This window comes from Rosa rugosa, chromosome 5 (genome assembly GCF_958449725.1).
Source record: "Rosa rugosa chromosome 5, drRosRugo1.1, whole genome shotgun sequence".
Taxonomy (NCBI): domain Eukaryota; kingdom Viridiplantae; phylum Streptophyta; class Magnoliopsida; order Rosales; family Rosaceae; genus Rosa; species Rosa rugosa.
In genome coordinates this window covers 6,100,206-6,118,717 of record NC_084824.1, presented here as the reverse complement: position 1 = coordinate 6,118,717, position 18,512 = coordinate 6,100,206, and the positions used below count along the sequence as shown (strand labels likewise).

The following is an 18,512-nucleotide window of genomic DNA, read 5'->3' as shown; positions in this document are numbered from 1 at the left end:
AGAGGAAGAAGAAGAAGGAGCCGTGAAGATCATATCCTCCATCGTCCACCTTGAAGGCTTGCTTCCAAGATTCAAGATCCAACGTTCAAGTTCTCCATCTCCATCTCCAACTCATGGTGTAATTCATTCTTTTTCCTTGTAATCTTTTGATTTCCTTGTTTGATTTCGTAAGAATTTGTTTCTAGTTAACAATAACGTTTAGGGAAAAGTTTAAGCCCAATTTATATGTTTAAATAAAGTTTTCGAATTCTATGATTGTGATTCTAAGTTGCTTATGTGAGTTTGTTCGATTGAATTTGCTTGACAGAAAAATTTTATATGTTTATCATATTTGGGTCGACACTTATAGGATTTGCATGTAATTGGTGCTAGTAGGGCTGGGATCGGCTCGGTACGGTTCGGTAAATAAGGTATACCGAAGCCGAGACCGATTTTTTGACTCGGTTCGGTACGGCTCGGTACTCAACAAAATGCCTATCAAAACCGAACCGTCCCGAAACCGATCGGTTCGGAACTAGTTCGGCACCATTCGGTACACCAGTTCTGCTTTCCAAAATTCTGTGAAGTTTCAACTTACAACTTTCAAAGCAATGCAGTCCTTCATCATGATAGAAACTAGAAAGTAAAGACAATAAGCAACTAAGCATCGGAGGACAGTAAGCAACTAACTAACTAAGCATTGGAGGCATGACTAAGTAAGACAGTAAGCAATCAAGGCATTAGGCATGACAAACTGATCCCTTAAGGCTGTAGGACAGTAAGCAATGAACTCATAAACTCATAAATAAACTGGTAAACTGAAGGCAATCAAGTGAATCAACTGATCAAGGCATGACTAAGTAATTCAGTAAGCAACTAAGCATTGCAGCAAAGGCTTACTAATACTATTACAAGTTTACAACCCAAATAAACTCATAGAAGTATTGCACAAAGGCTGAAACCATTAAAAATTAAAAAGTTTAAAACTGAAACTGAGATTGAGAAATGAGGACAGTTAATGAAATTATAGAAATGACTCAATGAGGACAATCAACTTGTTTCTGAGTCTTCAGAACCAGAATTTTCAGATTCAGATTCAATCACCTCCACAACTTCATCACTTGCATCCTTTGATTCCTTTCCCTTTGCTTTTGGAGGAGGACATGAGTTAACACTTGAAGATGCTGAGGTTATATGATCTACACCAAACACAATGATTTGCACAATATCAGAAATTGAAAAACATAAAAATGTAATGATAAAAAAAAAAACTGAGCAGTTGAGTAGAAATCAGAAAGTGAGAAAACTTTACCTTTCTCACATTTCTCATAGAATTCTGTTTCCTTGATGCCTGGAGCATCCTCTATGCAGCTAATATCATTCCCTCTCAACCAACTTTGCAAACATATCAAAGCTTCCACAGATGAGTTAATGAACTCCTAAAGTTGTCGATTACTCTCCCTCCAGTGCTAAAAGCAGCCTCAGATGCAACTGTGGACACTTGAACAGCCATTACATCTTTGGCTATTGCTGCAAGAACAGGGTACTTAGCTCCATTCAGCTTCCACCATAACAAAATAGGGAAATCTGATTCTCCTAAATTTGTGTACTCAAGAGGGTCCAACAAATACTTGTCCACTTCATGTGCAACCACTTGCTCATCAAGTTCTGAAACAACTTTTCTCCAATCACTCAAGATTGATGCTCTTCCTCTGCTGTCACTGCTTGTTACTGTACTTTGTGAACTTGAAGTTAAAACATCCTTTTTCTTTACAAGGGCATCCTTTGGTGCATAAGCTTCATACAATGACATCAACACATCCCTTAACTCCTTGGCTTTTGCTTCCACAATGTCATTATCATACCCTTCTTTTTTCAACAAATGGGTGATATTAAGTAGCTTGAATCTAGGATCAAGAACAAGCCCTATAAACACCAAAGGATTTAGATCCTTGAAGCAGCCATAATACTTGAGAAATTTAGAACTCATGTGTCCTGCCATATCAATCAACACTTTCTCAGTTTCACTCCCTGTTTGCATTTCACGAGCAATAAACAGCTTGTTGATCTCAGTTTCCATGGACAACACATCATGGAAAGTAGTATGAATTGTAGGATGATTACTTGCACTGACCCTCAAAGTAACTTCATAAAAAACCCTCAGAAAATGCACAAACACCTCTGCCTTATCCCATTCTTCATCTGTCGGTGGCCCAACTCTATTTCTATTGCCTTTGACTGGAACCACATTCCCTTCCTCATCATACTCTTCCTCAGGCTCCTTGAAATATGCAGCAAAGCCACTGTCACCATCCTCTAGCATCCTTCCAAAGGCTTTTTTGAACTTCAAGGCAGCTTCCAACATTAAGAATGTTGAATTCCACCTTGTGGGAACATCCATAACCACCAAGCCTTTGCAAGGGACTTGTTCCTTTGCTACACATGCCTTAAAACTATCCAGCCTAGATGCCGAAGACCTAACAAACTTTACAGCATTTCTAATGGCTAGCACTGCCCTATTCAACCTTTTCAACCCACTTCCAACAATCAAGTTACAAATATGAGCAGTACACCTAACATGCATGTACTTTCCCTCTAAGATTGATTCCGAGTTTTCCCTTTTGTTAAGTTTGGACCTAACAAACTCAATAGCACACTTAATAGCAGCCGCATTATCTACTGTAATGGTTAAAACCTTGGTTATCCCCCACTGAATCAAACAAGACTCAATCAACATCCCTATCGAATTTCCACTATGGTTATGGATGGTGCAGAAATTGATAATCCTCTTATGCATAACCCACTCATCATCTATAAAGTGTGCTGTTAGCACCATGTAATTGAAATTCTGAACACTTGTCCAAGTGTCAGTAGTTAGGCAAACTCTATGATGTACCAAATCAGATTTCAATTTCTTCTTTGTCCTATCATACAACTTCAGAAAGTCTTTCACCAAAGTTTTCCTACAGGGGACCTTAAACAGAGGCTGCATAACATAACAAAACTTCCTAAACCCTTGCTTCTCAACAAAGCTAAAAGGAAGCTCATCAACTACAACCATTTCAACACAAGCTTGCATCACTTCGTCAGGATTATAAGCTATAGCCTTCAATGAATTACCCTTACTTTTATCACCAACAAGCATTTTCTGATTCTTATCGACAACCCTCCTTCCTGGATAATACTTGCATGAGTTGTTTATGTGCCTAATCATACCCTGAGTCCCATTTTTGTAAGAATCACAAGCATAGTCTCCTACAGCACCCTTAGGACAATATATACACTTAGCCCTCCTAAACTCTTGTATAATATCTTCTTTACCCTTAACTTTAATCACTTTCGTATCAGTGTATTCCTCAAAGTGCTCCCAAACCCAACTACGTTTCCTATCAGCTCGAGGATTGTCATGTACCTTTTCAGACGAATCTGGATTCCCTGCTGCTGATTGAGTGGCATCTTCGAGTGAGGGAGAGGTCCCACTGCTCGAAACAGCCAAGCTGGACTTTGTGAGGGGTAACACTGCTGGGTCTGCTCCTTCTTTGCCTACTTCACCTCTGTTCTTACTTCTTCTAAACTGGAATAAAAATAATTAAAGATAATTAGTGAGCAGTGAGCACATAAAGTCATAAATTGATAAACTGATAAACAAGTAAACTGTAAAAGTGTAAAACAACAATTCAGTACATCATACATTACATCTTATACATTATAATCTGATAAACTGACAATCATAGACTATAATCTGAAAAACAAGTAAAGTAGTAAACTAATATCATAAAGTCATAAACTGATAAACAAGTAAACTAATCCCAAATTGATTATAATCTGACAATCATAGATTCATAATTAAACTAATCCCTCCCTGTTCAGATGGGTACTCATTATCAGTAACACAGTTCATTCTACTTGACCCAATCACAGTTTCAAAAAAGAAAATATAACATTTATTCAAGAAACTAAAAACCCAACAAGAAAACTCGGAACCCAGCAAAACCCAGAAAGTGGGCGAAAGAGTGAGAATGAAAGATGGAACCTTCAGGGGCAAAACCGCATCATCAGTAGGTTCCCAGGGTTTTGAGGTGAGCAGAGTGGGAAGGAGAGAGAGAGAGAGAGAGAGAGAAGATTCAGAGAGAGTCAATCTGATACGAGCAGCAATCGAATCAAACGGTATATTGACTATATTCAGATTGAAAACTATAAGATGAAAAAAGGGATCTCAATCATCTCATAATGACATAATCCATGATAATCACATACTAACAAGCATCTCATAATCTGATAATCATTTGAAATTCAAAAGAATCAAACCCAATACTCAGACAGTCAGACTTACTCCTAGCTTTCCCATTGATAATCAAATGATTCAAATCAGAGCCTTCTTCAGTTCCTGAGTTCGTGAAAGCTGCAGACGTATTGCCGGTATTGGAATCGGAGCTTTAACTTCTTGAGTTCTTGTCTTCGATTTGAATGGAATCAAATCAATCAATGGAATCGTGGTGCTGCATCGAACAAAGGAGGTTTGGGGACTTTGGGCGTTTGGCTGTTTGAGAGTGAAGGACTGAATGCGGCTTCTTTAGGTCACCTACCCGAGCTGCATCCCTACATCGATTTGGAGCAAGTTAATGGGCCGGGTCGGTAACATCTCGGTATTAAAAAGGCCCAATCCGATCCCGACCCGAGCCCAATGTACTCGGTACAGTTTCGGTTCGGCACTACAGAAACCATAAACGAAACCGAGCCGATCGGTATCGGTACAATTCGGTCGGTATCGGTATCGGTTTCTCGGTCTCAGATTCCCAGCCCTGGGTGCTAGATTTAGGTAAACGATTCATCTAATAGTTTTGTGAACCTAAATCACAAGTAGTAAAGGCTTTGGACAAAGGTCGAATTCAATTGAAGAGGATTGCAAATAGGTGAACTTATTCATAACTAGGTTGTGCACTTAAGTTGATAACATTTCTTTATGCTTCTTGCGTTGAACATGTTTTGATTAGCTAGCTTTCTAGACTTTGATTGCATGTTTAATAGGATTGATCTAGGTGCTTTCACTTAGGTTAATTAGTAAAGGAAAGTAAAATATGGGAAATCATTTGCGTCGAATGTTTCACATGATCAACTTCTTTCTCATGACTTAGATGATCAATTATAGGGTTTGAATCAAATTTGATTACATGGAATTGGTTTTGATCTTTGTTTCTTATGTTTCACCATTGTATATATGTTTTTACACTTTCTTTATTTTATTTATTTGATTTTTGATTTTATAATTCTAAATCCCCCCTCTTTGTGTTTACTTGTATATATTTTTATTCTTTGTTTTATTGTTGTAAATATTATTTCATACTTGTATTAATTCTTTATTTGTTTTTACAATTACAGGTGTACCATCAATCCCCGGTTAGAACGATCCCTATTTACCATATACTAACGATGACATTTTTCAGGGTTAAATTGCGCGCTTACTTTTAGCGTATCAGCTTGCGAGAGTTTATTGATACACCTAAAATAGGAGTATAAATAAATCCCTGCAATCTCAATGGTTATCGATGGTAAATGTCTCCCGCGGAGGATTGTGGCTCAACAATTGCAAAACAGACTCTGAAAACTCGAAACAGACACTAGACAAAGACGAAAATAAAAACTATACCTAGACTCTACCAAAAATTATAAAATTAAATATACACTAACTAGACACACAGATGAAGACGCACACGAAAATTAGGGGTAATCGGAGTTGAACTGCTATACTAAATAAAATGAAGAAAACGAAGGACAGAAGACTAAAGAAAACAGAAAGCAATTAGGGGATTTGGTTTTGATCAAATATGAGAAAACTAGCTAGGTACTACTTCTCACCACTAGAAAATGATTACACCTATGATGTATTTACTAACATGTTCAATTCATTCGGATATCCTTACTCAAGCTAAGCCAATGATGTGTTGTACTTAACCTATCAATCTTTCTTACTGGGTATGTTAAGAGAATGATGTTTTCAACTTAACTTAGCTTCTAGAATGGAACCTAGAGTGATGTTCTCGCATAGCCCTCACCTAAAAGTCATTAAGGTCTAAAAGATTATGAATAAGGCTAGGCAATTTCGATACTGATGTTGTCCTAATCTACCTAGACGTTGGTTTATATGAATAGGGCTCAAGTCATTCACTCGCTACTCTAGAATGCAAGTAGACATGATGATCATACAAGACACTCATAGCTTTACAACCTAGCATGCATACTAATGTTGTGCATCATCAATAAACATACAAAGTTGATCCATGAACAAATAATAAACCAATGAATATCCGAAATCCAAAGAACTTATTAATTAAATAAACACCAACATCATAGTTACACCATGTCTAGGGCTGAAAGCAGCCCCTAACTAAAAGAAAATTAGCTACTCATCATCTTGGAAAACACACAAAAGAAATACATGAGTTTTGGAAAGAAGAAAGAATCAAAAAGATGGAAAACAAGGCAAACGATCGATCTCCAGATTCCAGCGATCACTTTACTTCTTCTCCTTGAGTTGCTTGAATGGTTTCTTGCTTCTTTTGTGCATTGTCCCCTTGATTGTGACTTCTAAAAACCTTTTATTTCGTCTTAAAACTCTTTTACTTTGTTTCCTTGTGGGTCTCTAACTCTTTGCTTCAAAGAAAAGTCATAATCCATCGAAAATCCTTATTGAATCAGAATTCCACGCACTTTCCTTCTTTAAGCATTATTTTCCTAATTTGCTTCAGAAAACCTAATAAACACAAAAACAAATAAATCATCTAAAAATAATATAAACTAACAAAGAAAATCATAAGATTAAATAATAAAAATGTAGCATAAATATGCTCCTATCATTTATGCGTCCAGTCAAGGTTCCACACCTGAAGGCTCTTACCAACTCGACCACCTATGGTGGTTGAAAACCTAGAGAACTTGTCTTCGCATATTTCGTTCGTTCCTGTCCGGCTGCACAACGGCGTTGGTGATGGCCTCTGGCCTCGCCGGCGTGTGTCGGGTGCGGCCAAACGGGATGATGGTTTCGAGGGTGAGTTCGATGCTTGGAGACTGAGGGCGAGAGGAGTATTCCTGCATTTCACTTGATTGAGGAGGAAGGCTGCATCAGGGCTAGGGGTGGATTGGGAGTGGGATCGGGTTGTTGCCAGGTCGGAGCAAAGGCTAGTGGCGGCGCGGTGGGTATGGTGGCGAGGTGGTGGCATTGGTGCAGCATTTTTCTTTGGCTGAGATGGAGGGTTGGATCCATCGATCCCCTTGCGACCTAGGCCTTCTGGGCTTGGACAGTGCTAGGGGGCCCAGTCTGGGCTTTTGCTGTTTTTAGTTTTAGTTTGCTTGTTTCATTAGTGTTTTCTTATTTATTGTTTTCAATAAGTCCCCATCCTTGTATGGTTGGTGAATTATGTGGGCTTTGTCCCGGTCTGCACACTGAGTGTGCCTTGTCTGGCCTAATGAGACGGCTATCTGTTTTGAAATGGAAGCAATCTCCTAGTGGCAGGATGAAACAGAGTGTCGCCCGATTAGATTCTGTGCGGCAACATAGTAGGAAAGTTGCACTATTTGTTATAATGCTTCTTCTTAGTAGAGTTATTTTTCCATTATGTCACCGCTTTGTCAAAGCAAATAGAGTAGTCAATCGAGCACTGTTTGCTAACTGGTGCATGTTAGAATACAGTGCTTTATGTAATGTGGGGTTCAGGCTCTATGTCCCCTCCTTATATTCTATGGTTTCATTAAGCAAGGCTTGAGAGCAGCTGCACCGCTCCTCTTTTAAAAAAAAAAATTACATCAAGATGAGGGGACATAAACCTCACCCCGCAAAAAGAACAACAAAATATAACAAGTGTAACAAAAGTTAATCAAGGAAGCAAAGGAACTAACATATATAAACAAAAATTAGGAAGCCCCGACCAGTCACGAATACAAAAATAGATAACAAAATTGGAAGGCAAGTCCCACCAAACCAAATCGGTAGCATTGGTCCCATGATTAGCTAGAGCATCCGCAGCCTGATGTAACTTCACGACAAATATGAGAGCAGCGAAATTGCATTTGAAAAATGTGTAGGAAGCAGTTGCCCCACGCAATGCTTAGTTGCCAAGGCACTAAGAAAGGAGAGAGGATGAAGTTAAGAATAAGCATAGAATCCACTTCCAACCAAATATGCTTCCAATCTCTTAACCATGCAAATTATGTCAAAATAGTCTTTCTTCCATATTCAGAATGAAAAATTAAAAGCTTTGGGACAGATCTTGATGATTACATTTAAAGCTTTCTTTCTTTCTATTTCTTACATTTGTTACAGAGACTAGTAGAGTTATTCTTGTATCATGTGATAGTAATGATACATGAACCATATACCACGTTTACTCACTATTATAGTTTCTAAACATCCAAAATCTGTCTCTGAGAACAAAAAACAGAGATAGTTTTGTGTCTCATATTAGATTCTGTTTGATGTTCTTTGTTCTTTGTCTTTTGACGAAGTGTTACAGAAAAGTTTCTCATCTCTGAACTCCGCGGTTCATAATGGCTGCAGTATAACTTGGACTCCATGTTGTGGGCGAACTGTAACAAACTGAAAGGGCGAGTGGACATAACCCGGTGAAAGGGAGAACGAGTAGCGTTGTAGAATCATTGACAGTGCAATCTTAGCTTCAGTGGTTGCAAAGTTCAAGCCCACACAAGTTCGAGGTCCCAAGCCAAAGGGCATGAAGGCACCTATATTATTTTTAGTAGCTTTAGCAACCCCTTCTGAAAATCTCTCTGGTTTGAAAAGATGCACATCTGGTCCCCAGAATTGAGGTTCATGGTGAAGTGCTAGAACTGAGACAAACAGTTCAAGATCAGCAGGAACAATGACCTTTCCCAATGTAACTTCTCTTCCAGCTTTCCTTACAAGGCCAACAACAGGAGGATACAACCTTAGAGTCTCATTAATGATCATATTCATCTGCATTTAATAAGAGAGAACCAATCAGGATCGAGGCTTGAACGGAAGTTTCTTCCACTTTCACAAATCACAAGCAAAGCAACTAGTCAGTTCATCCCGACTTTCTTACCGTTTTTAGTTTGGAAATGCCATCAGGATTTGGATTCTGTTTTCCAAATAATTGTAGGACCTCCTTCCTTGCTTCCTCTTGCCAATCTGTATGAAGTGCTAGGAGCAACACTGTCCAAGAAAGTAAAGTATTAGTGGTTTCTTGTCCAGCAAAGTAAAATGTCTTGCAATCGTCAACTAAATCATCCACCGAAATTCTCTGGCTCTGATTGGCATCATGATGAGCCTTCAAAAGTAATCCAAGAAAATCACTCCCAAAGCTGTCTTCTTCATCGCTCATTGGCTTCTTTTCTCTGTTCTTAACAATTTCTGTTATGGAGTCACGAATTCCTTTCTCGAGTCTCTCTGATTCTACCTCATCGCAGCTTTTAGATATCTTGCTGAAATTTGCATGAAACACTAAACATAAGAACAAGAGTAACCGTCCAAAAATCATGTTTTGATAGTTCTTTGCCAAACAGCAGCTGGGAAAACAATGAACAAAGAACAAGGGATATTATTTTCTCTGCATGACTATTCTAATTTGTCAGAAAGTCTTGGATCAACTACAATTCATGCAGTTGAGTATGTTTCCCATTCCTCCTCGAAATCAAGTATGTTCCAAGAAGTCAGGCTAGGTTTTTCCACTATTTAATATGGTTTCACATTATTTTTTCTCAAGCATGATCCTTTAACCAATCCAAAGATCATTTGGATACTAAAAATGAGGCTACAGAATCTCACATATTGATAAATCAACAGTTCATTAGATCAAATGCTGACACTTTCAGCAAAAAGAAAGGCTGAACAAATTTGTTGTCATACTTATGTTCTGGGATTCGAACGCTCTTCAACTCGAATGAACATGCACAAACGGTCTGTGATTCCCAGTTTGACAATCAGTTAAAAAGGAGGTTACCTTATGCCAGGAACCTTGACTGTGAGCGCATTTTTGAATAATAAGAAGGCCAACTTCATCAACATCTGAAAAATGAGCTCTCCTTCTACATAGCTACTTCCAAAGGCTGTCTTAGCAATCACTTCTGAAGTGAACAACCTAAATTCCTCAAACACCTCAATCTCTTTTCCTTCGTGATTTTTCCACCTTTCTAGCATTGTCTCAGCACTAGCTATCATATCTGGAATCATAGTCTAGAACAAAAAAAACATCATGCTATTATCAAATCTACCTTTCTAAAAAACTGACACAAATACCAACCACATGTAGTCTTTGCAAGAAATCACCAGTAAACTGATAAGAACGACTTACTTTTAAGCTCTCCCCATGGAAGGCATGGGTGGCAATCCTTCGCAACTTTGCCCATTTTTCAGGTTCTACTATAGTAACAAGGCCATCGCCTAATAGCTTCTTCACAAAGTCTTCAGACCCTCTTTTCGGATAAGCCCTCTCTTTGTTGTTCAGTATCTCTTTGCACAACTCAGGTTCTTGGATAACCAACTGAGCTCGCGAACCATGCCACTGAAGGTAAGTCTTCCCTGTTGACAAAGATGACCCGAGATATAATCTTTGAAAGGAAGATTCAAAAACAAGAGTTAGGGAAGAGCTTAAAATACCATATATATTGGTCCATGAGTGAATATGAGGTTGAACATAAGAAAGTATGTCATGGGATAAACCCAATGGCCTGCTCATGGCTTCCTTGTGCATGCTGGAGATTTCCTTGGTGTTCCCATAGATGAGTCTGTAACAAGGGCCTCTGATTCCTTGAGAAGCCATCAGCTTCTGTATGCGAGTCGGAGTCCACCATAGCTTGTAAACGATCTTGATGAGGCCTAGGAGAAGAAACACACACAGAAAGCTTGAAACAAGGATTACTACGCCCATCTTCAGTATGTTTGTGATAGGCTTCCAAGTTAAATGGCTCTTTTTATTGGTTCCAAATTGCCGTTTTGGCATATCAGGATCCACCTAAAATTGTGAGCTTGTCCAGTGGCCGCACCGATTATTACTCATCACTAAAATCCAATATAACTATTTGCTTTGGTCACCAATGACGTTTTTACACTAATGCCAGCTTTTTTCGGAGACTCAAAATGAAACATTCCCAAGTTAGATGGTCAATCATGTCTGATTGTCATTCACCAATGTTGGGCAAAACATAATCGTGTTCAACATTTTTGTATGATGTTAGATGTCTGTAGATAAGATTGGTCGGGCAGTGAGAGCGACCTTTTGTGAAACTTGGGAGACATGGAAGTGAAAGAAGCGACTAGATTCTGAAACAGTGTGTGAATTTTGGGAGCCATTACTGATCACATGGGTGGTCATGACTCATGAGTCAAGTCATGGGTCGATTCATGTGTGGTTTCCAATAAGATAATGAGCCAAAACAACTTGAAATGATTTGCTCCAAAAAACAAACGTTATCTTGTGGTCCATTTTCAGTGACCCTGTAACTTAATACAGAAGGAAAATAACCAAGTAGTATTTTTAGAAGTAATATAAAGAAGGATGTCGAAGCATAAAAGAAACAAAATTGTTCTCGAGCTGGATAAATTCGACTAAGAAATGTAGTAGGTTTATTGGGTTTTACCTGAGAGAGAAAAAACAAAGCTTGGTTCTTTTGTTGCTCAGTTTTAGTGGATCTTCCATTTGGAAAAAGCTTTTACCTTTTTCCGGTAGTGATGTGAAGAACAAGAGAGCCAAAATCGAGGGATCCAAAGCATTTTCAGTTTTCACAATTTCACCTACCCTTTGATTAATTTCCTTTTTGCCATGATTGTTTCTTGGTACTGTTCTTGAGCAAGAGATATTAGGGTTGAGGTTAAATGTTTTAAATTTTTATAATGTAAAAAAGTTTTATTACTAATTTTTTTTTTTTCCGATAAAGAAAATTACAAAGAAAACCCCCAAGAACAACCACCCCCAAAGAGATGAAACTGGAAGGTGGTACTGGAAGATAGAGGCAACTGAGAATCCCGAACAAAATGAGAAAGAGAAGGACAGGAGTGCCCTAAATTTGCAAGGCTATCAGCCAAAACGTTGGCCTCTCGCCAAACATGACAAAAGGAGACCGAGGCAAACAATGAATTCAGTCAACTCGGCTTAAAATTTGTTTCTCACTTACAGAGAGAGTAACTGAGTAAGTGAGCAATTTGACCCAAATATCCTTTGAGAAGTGCAGATTTGCGCACCTAAAGAACAATTTTAAGGGATTGTGAGGGACAAATGCATCTCAACCATATGTATTAAATCTTATATATAATTAAGTCAATTCTTGAGGGAATGGTTAAATTTTTGAACTACCATATATGCCCTCACATAATATAGGTATCAATAAATAAATTATTTCTAGATGAGGATGGGATAGTTAATTGACTATATCATATTTCAAAAAATTGCAATACCTCCCAGGAAAAAAGGAGAAACTTCCCTAAAATCAGGAGAGATAACTTTTTTAATTTAAAAAAATTAAAATAAAAGCCAATTGACATGTGCGGAGCACATGTTAAGGGGCTAGTATAAAACAACTTAAAACTATGCATTTATTTTCAGCCGTCAAATTCACTTGTCTCTCACAATCCCTTAAAAACTGTCCTTTAGGTGAGCAGGGCTTTTGAGAAGTGTACTACTTGAGGTCTTGTTATTCTTTTTCATTTCTTTGGGTCACAAGGAAGCCCAAAGGGCCAGGACAAAGAGAAAACTAACTATAGGAAACAAAGCCCAAGCCCGTAGACAATGCGAGCAAGAGGGCATCAAGAAAGTGATATGACTGATATCCCCTTGAAACATTAATGCTATTCTTAGCAACAAGATCGGCAACAAAATTCTTCTCCCTGTAGATATGGTTAATAGTGCATGAATCATGCTGCTGCACCAAAGTTCTGCAATTCTGTACAAGTGTTTCCAAAAGGGTGCATATCATTATCAACCTTCATCAGAAGGTATTACCACAGCAGAATCACTTGCCACTTCCAAGCGTGTAATATGAAGGTTATGAGAAAGCAGAAGGCCAGTGAACAATCCCCTAACTTCAGCTTGGATCACTTCACGAAAGCCCGGGTCTTTCTTTATTAATCTCACTATCCTGGATTTTACAATTTCCATATGTATGTTAATCGAACACTTTTCTTTTGGGATTTGAGGGTACATTTATTTTAAATTATGTCTTCCTCATTTTGTTTTACCATGATCGAATGACTGAAGCATTGACATGTTTGCAGGCATATAGATCAATCACTATAACACTTCGAGTTGGGGTAATCAAATTTAATCCAAAGGTGAAGAATAAAGAGTGCAAGCTATACTTTAGTTTCTCAGCAAGTGCAAAAGGCAAGAACGTTGCTAAAATCTTTTCCAAACAAAAAGAAAAAAAAAAAAAAAGAACATTGCTAAAATGCTATTCGGGTTGACCTCTTTCTCTAAATGTTTGTTTTTCAAGTACAATCCTTAAGGAAATGAAAATGTCAAGCTGCTGATCGAAGGAGCTAACTAAATTGGACTTTTTTCAAACTTTCAAGTGCTGCTGAAAGCAAACTTTGAAGGCGTGACATTTGAAATGTCTGTTCATCAAGTTGATGAACAGACATTTCAAATGTCATATATGCAAAGTCAACAACGTTGTCCCAAACAAACATCTAAGATAATGATGCTTAAGCACAAACGTACGTACATACCTGAATGTTGAAATATATGCATACATATATGATAATGAAAATGACAGGAAGATATTGCAGAAGTTTTGGTCTTGCTTTGATTTACACTCAGATAATTCTGCACACTGTCTTACATACAAACTGGTGTGATATGTACCTTCAAACATTCAAGTCAATGAATCACTACTTTAGATATAGATATATGGAATCAAATTTCCAAAACTGAGGTCAAACTTCTTGTCAAGTCACATAAACATATATACATGGGATTTGAATCATGAAGGTTTAAAAACTTAAAGATTGAAATATGACAGAGACAACGACCTCTTTGAAACCAAGTATCATTCTACAAAAAGCTTCGACTATTATATATGCATGCTGCAAAGTAAGGAGAATGAGAAAGTAATTCTCTTGGCATAAAACAGAAAAAGAGAGAATAAGAGTAATATTGGCTGTAAACATGTTTACCATATTCTTGTTCATTTACCATCTAATAGCCTTCGTTTCAGCACACAGATCAGATTATGTGCTAGCAGATGACATGGTAATCGACTGTGGCCCGTTGTCAACATCCAAAGTTGGGTTTCTAGAGCCGGTGTCTCCACTATCCACCATTGATGCTGAGAGTAAGATTGGAGCTTCTAGTCGTATACCTGGACCTATTCTCTTTCAAACGAACTACACTTACACCTGTATCGTCCCTCCAGGTCCCAAAATCATTCAATTCCAGTTCTATCCAACCTCACTGGAAAGCATAAACAAATCCGAAGCATTATTTACCATCAGAGCTGGAAAGTACACTTTGTTGACGACTTCAGCATCCTCCTACTCTATAGGTTCTCAAGGTCAAATCCAGCATGCCATCAGAGAATTCTGCATCAACGTAGATCATGGAAGACTACACGTGACATTCACGCCATCATCAACTCCTGGTGCCTATGCATTTGTAAACAAGATCAAAGTTGTTTCGGTGCCGACAAGTCTTTATGTGAGAGGAAATGATGAAGTTCCCCTTCAAATTCGTCTCATCGGACATAATCCTAAAGACCATCAAGTTTACATCCTCAACAACTCAATGGCTCTTGAGACCATGTACCGAGTCAACGTAGGCGGGCCTTTCATCTCTCCTGATCTAGATGGTTCTGAGATGCTGCGCACCTGGTCCACAGACGAAACATATCTGAATGCTATTGAGGACGATACACACATTCTTCAATCAAACATAGGAATTAAGTACAGCTCAGAGGTCCCAGCATACACTGCACCAGTAAAAGTATACACCACAACCAGGGCTTTATATGTTGATGGTAATACTAGCTGGTCATTCCCTCTTGATTCTGGATTCTATTACCTCATCAGATTTCATTTCTGCGAGATCAGTAAGAAGATTAAGCTAGGCGAAAGAGTTTTTAAAGTCTACATCAACTATCAAACAGCTGAGAACCTTGCAGATGTAATCCAATGGAGCAATGGAGCTGGTCTTCCAGTACGTCGAGATTATGTCGTTGATTATGTTTCCGGGCATAGCAATAGCACGCGGAATCTGGTGGTTGCAATAGAAAACAACAACTCAGAACTTGATGATCATCAGGGAATCTTAAATGGCTTGGAAATCTTCAAAATATCAGACACTAACAACAATCTTGCTGGGGCGCATCCATTTGGTTTTGAAGTTGATCAGTACCAAAACATTCCAACATTTACTGCTGCACGTATCTTTCGCCGAATAGGTATTACATTCATGGCTATTCTGTTTGGTGTCCTTGTACTAACAGCGGTATTCCATTCCATAAAATTACCGATAGGACAGCGATGGGGTAAACAAGGCTTTCTCCCCTGGCATTGTTCTTCAGACCAATATTATTGTCGAAACTTCTCACTTGCTGAGATGAAGTCTGCAACAAACAACTTCTGTCAAGGTTTTCTGATTGGCAGTGGTGGATTTGGGAAGGTCTACAAGGGTTATATAGGAGGTGCTGGCTACACTGCAACTACTATTGCTATAAAGCGTGCAAATCCCACTTCAAAGCAAGGCTTACATGAATTCCAAACAGAAATCACCATGCTCTCCAAGCTACGACACCACCACTTGGTTTCTTTGATTGGGTACTGCAAAGAGGACAAGGAAATGATACTTGTGTACGACTATATGGCGCAAGGTACACTCCGTGATCATCTTTATGGTAAGTACCAGAAATCCCCACTTCCTTGGAAGCAGAGGATCAAGATATGTATAGGAGCAGCCCGAGGCCTGCACTATCTCCACACAGGGGCAAATGAAAAAATCATTCACCGGGATGTGAAGTCTAGTAACATACTGTTGGACAAAAATTTGGCGGCCAAAGTTTCAGATTTTGGATTGTCAAAAGTTGGCCCCGACCAGAATATGATTAGTGCCACTGCCCAATCATCAAATGGTGAGACTCCTCATGTTAGCACTGAAGTAAAGGGTAGTTTTGGATACCTAGACCCGGAATATTATCGAAGACAGAAACTGACCGAGAAATCAGACGTTTATTCATTTGGGGTAGTGTTGTTTGAAGTTGTGTGTGCTAGGCCAGCTGTGATAAGCGTTGTAGAAAATGGAGAGCCAGAACAAGTAAACTTAAGTGAATGGGCACTACAACATTGTAATCCTGGTCAGGAGGGGAAAGCAATTGATCACATCCTAGACCCGTCTCTATTGGGAAAGATCAATTCCGAGTCTCTGAAGACATTCACAGACATAGCAAGGCAATGTTTGACAGATAGGGGAAGTGAGCGGCCGTCGATGGGGGATGTGTTGTGGAAGTTGGAGGTGGCATTGCAGCAGCAAGAAAGAGCTGATCAAGTAGAAAACAATCGAATCGGCCCTAGTTTTCCTACAGAGATCGATGGTCATAAACAACAGGTCATTATTCAAGTTGGCATTTCAGATCCAACCCCAGGGCTCGAGTTTTCTGAGATGATGCTACCCACTGGACGTTGACTACTAGCTAAGGCTCTAGCTATCAGTGTGTGTATCGTGTTGACGTGTTGTTTAGAGTACCAAATATTCATTTGTAAGACTAATGGTTTGCTTCTCCTATGAATTTCTCTTCGTCATGCTAATTTGCATATATATATATAGGAAAATGCTCATTTACTCAATTTTAGCTTAAAATGTGCCCACTTGCCCGACTAAGAGTTTTTAAACCCCATTTACCCAAAACACTCTAAGGGATTATTTCCCCTTTACCCAATTAATTCTTTTTATTAATTTTTAGGACTTTTTTGCCCTCTCCTTCAATCTCTCTACTCTCAGTTTCTCTCTCTCTCTCCCCCTCACCGATTTCTCTCTCCTCCCCCCTCACAGATGAATTTGTCTTTGCCAATTTCCATATGCTTCTGAACCTAAGATTATACATAAAACCAACCAAAAATGAAAAATGAATAAAGCTCCATGATGAATGCATTAATCTGGGTAAGCATCAGTGGGTTTAACTCTACAACTTAACACGTACAACAAGGGTGTTCAGTGTTGAAGCATACAAGAAACAAATTGTTCTGAAGCTGATAAACAGGAGAAAGGCAGATGAAATTTTTCAAATTGGGTCTTACAGCTGACAGAGGGGGAACGGAAACAAAGCTTGGTTTTTGCATTTTCTTCCTCAGTTTAAGTGGGTCTTCCATATTTGGGGAAAGCCTCCATCTTTGACCTTTCCAACCAACCGTGAGGTGAAGAAGAACCGATTCCACCTATTTCTTTTTGCTATGATTCTTCTTGTCTAAATCTCTTGTTGTAAATTGTGAAGTGCGAATAACAATAAAGTCGTTGTAGTATAGTGGTAAGTATTCCCGCCTGTCACGCGGGTGACCCGGGTTCGATCCCCGGCAACGGCGATGTTTTAGTCTCCTTTTTTTTTGTCCCCTGGTTTATTTGCGTTCAAATTAAAAGCTCATTACATTGAATTTGAAATGAAACCGTAAAAGAAAGCTTCAAAGATAATGGGAAAAGCCAAATTGAGTAAATCACAATCAATACAGATTACAGAGACTCTTTAAATTCGCATAACCAAGTGCATGCACTGGGGCTATGCATTAAATTTGACCCTATCAATATATATATATAAGAACCCTCTAAGTACAAGAAAGCTACAATATCAATTGGGGTTAGTCAGCATACTTCACTTTGGATAATAGGTACAAAAATGAATCCTGCAGCAGTCGTTGCACTTGCATTTGGCGCCACTGGCGCCGTTGCACTTTGGATGCTGGGTTTCTTCGGAGATTCTGAATCTGGATCTCAAGTACTTGTTTCATCGGGTTCGTCTCCGGAGCAAAGGAGGACAAAGAAGCCACCGAGGAAGAGACTAGATGATATTCATGGAATCTCAAGCGTTTTGGAATGATGCCATGCATTATATGAATTAATGAGTTAATATTGGTCTTAGTCTCTGCTTTCTGCTAATGGAACCCCTTATCTTGGATCCTAGTTAATATCGCAGTTTGTGTTGCTCTTGCAATTGTTCGTTTTAATGTCTTTTTTTTCTCTACAATGCATGTGATTGTTAACAATTAATGGTCTTAGTCTCTGCTTTCTCTAATGGAACCCCTTATCTTGGATCCTAGTTTTGATTAATATCGCAGTTTGTGTCGTTCTTGCAATTGTTAGTTTTAGTGTCTTTTCTCTACAATATTTGAATTCGCAATGAAAATGATGAAAGAATTGGAGTCTTACCCAGCACATATCTAAATATACCTAACATATTTTTTACACCTAATAAAATCATAAAATCTTTAATTACAACCAGCAAGTTTTCGATAATACCCATATATTTTAATTAAACCCAGCAAAGATGAAGAATAACAAACCCATCAACCTCCTTCGTTCTTCTGAGTTGAA

General features: G+C 38.6%; 2 protein-coding genes and 1 non-coding gene across 3 annotated transcripts; 2 read left to right on the top strand and 1 right to left on the bottom strand.

Annotated features, from left to right (window-relative positions):
* Positions 1-8,181: 8,181 nt before the first annotated feature.
* Positions 8,182-10,980, bottom strand: LOC133710900 (cytochrome P450 CYP749A22-like). The gene is made up of 5 exons (XM_062137037.1): positions 10,607-10,980; positions 10,302-10,528; positions 9,951-10,183; positions 9,054-9,432; positions 8,182-8,944 (listed from the first exon to the last, which is right to left on the bottom strand). The coding sequence occupies exons 1-5, from the start codon at positions 10,947-10,949 to the stop codon at positions 8,516-8,518; spliced, it is 1,611 nt and encodes a 536-aa protein (XP_061993021.1). The 5' UTR covers positions 10,950-10,980; the 3' UTR covers positions 8,182-8,515.
* A 2,951-nt stretch (positions 10,981-13,931) lies between these two features.
* On the top strand, positions 13,932-16,660 carry LOC133712637 (receptor-like protein kinase FERONIA). Its single transcript, XM_062138748.1, has one exon. It carries the CDS (start codon positions 14,109-14,111, stop codon positions 16,614-16,616), a length of 2,508 nt encoding a protein of 835 aa, XP_061994732.1. The 5' UTR covers positions 13,932-14,108; the 3' UTR covers positions 16,617-16,660.
* Positions 16,661-17,437: 777 nt separating this feature from the next.
* Positions 17,438-17,509, top strand: TRNAD-GUC (transfer RNA aspartic acid (anticodon GUC)). Its single transcript has one exon. It is a non-coding gene; the product is annotated as a tRNA-Asp (tRNA).
* The last annotated feature ends 1,003 nt before the right edge of the window (positions 17,510-18,512 follow it).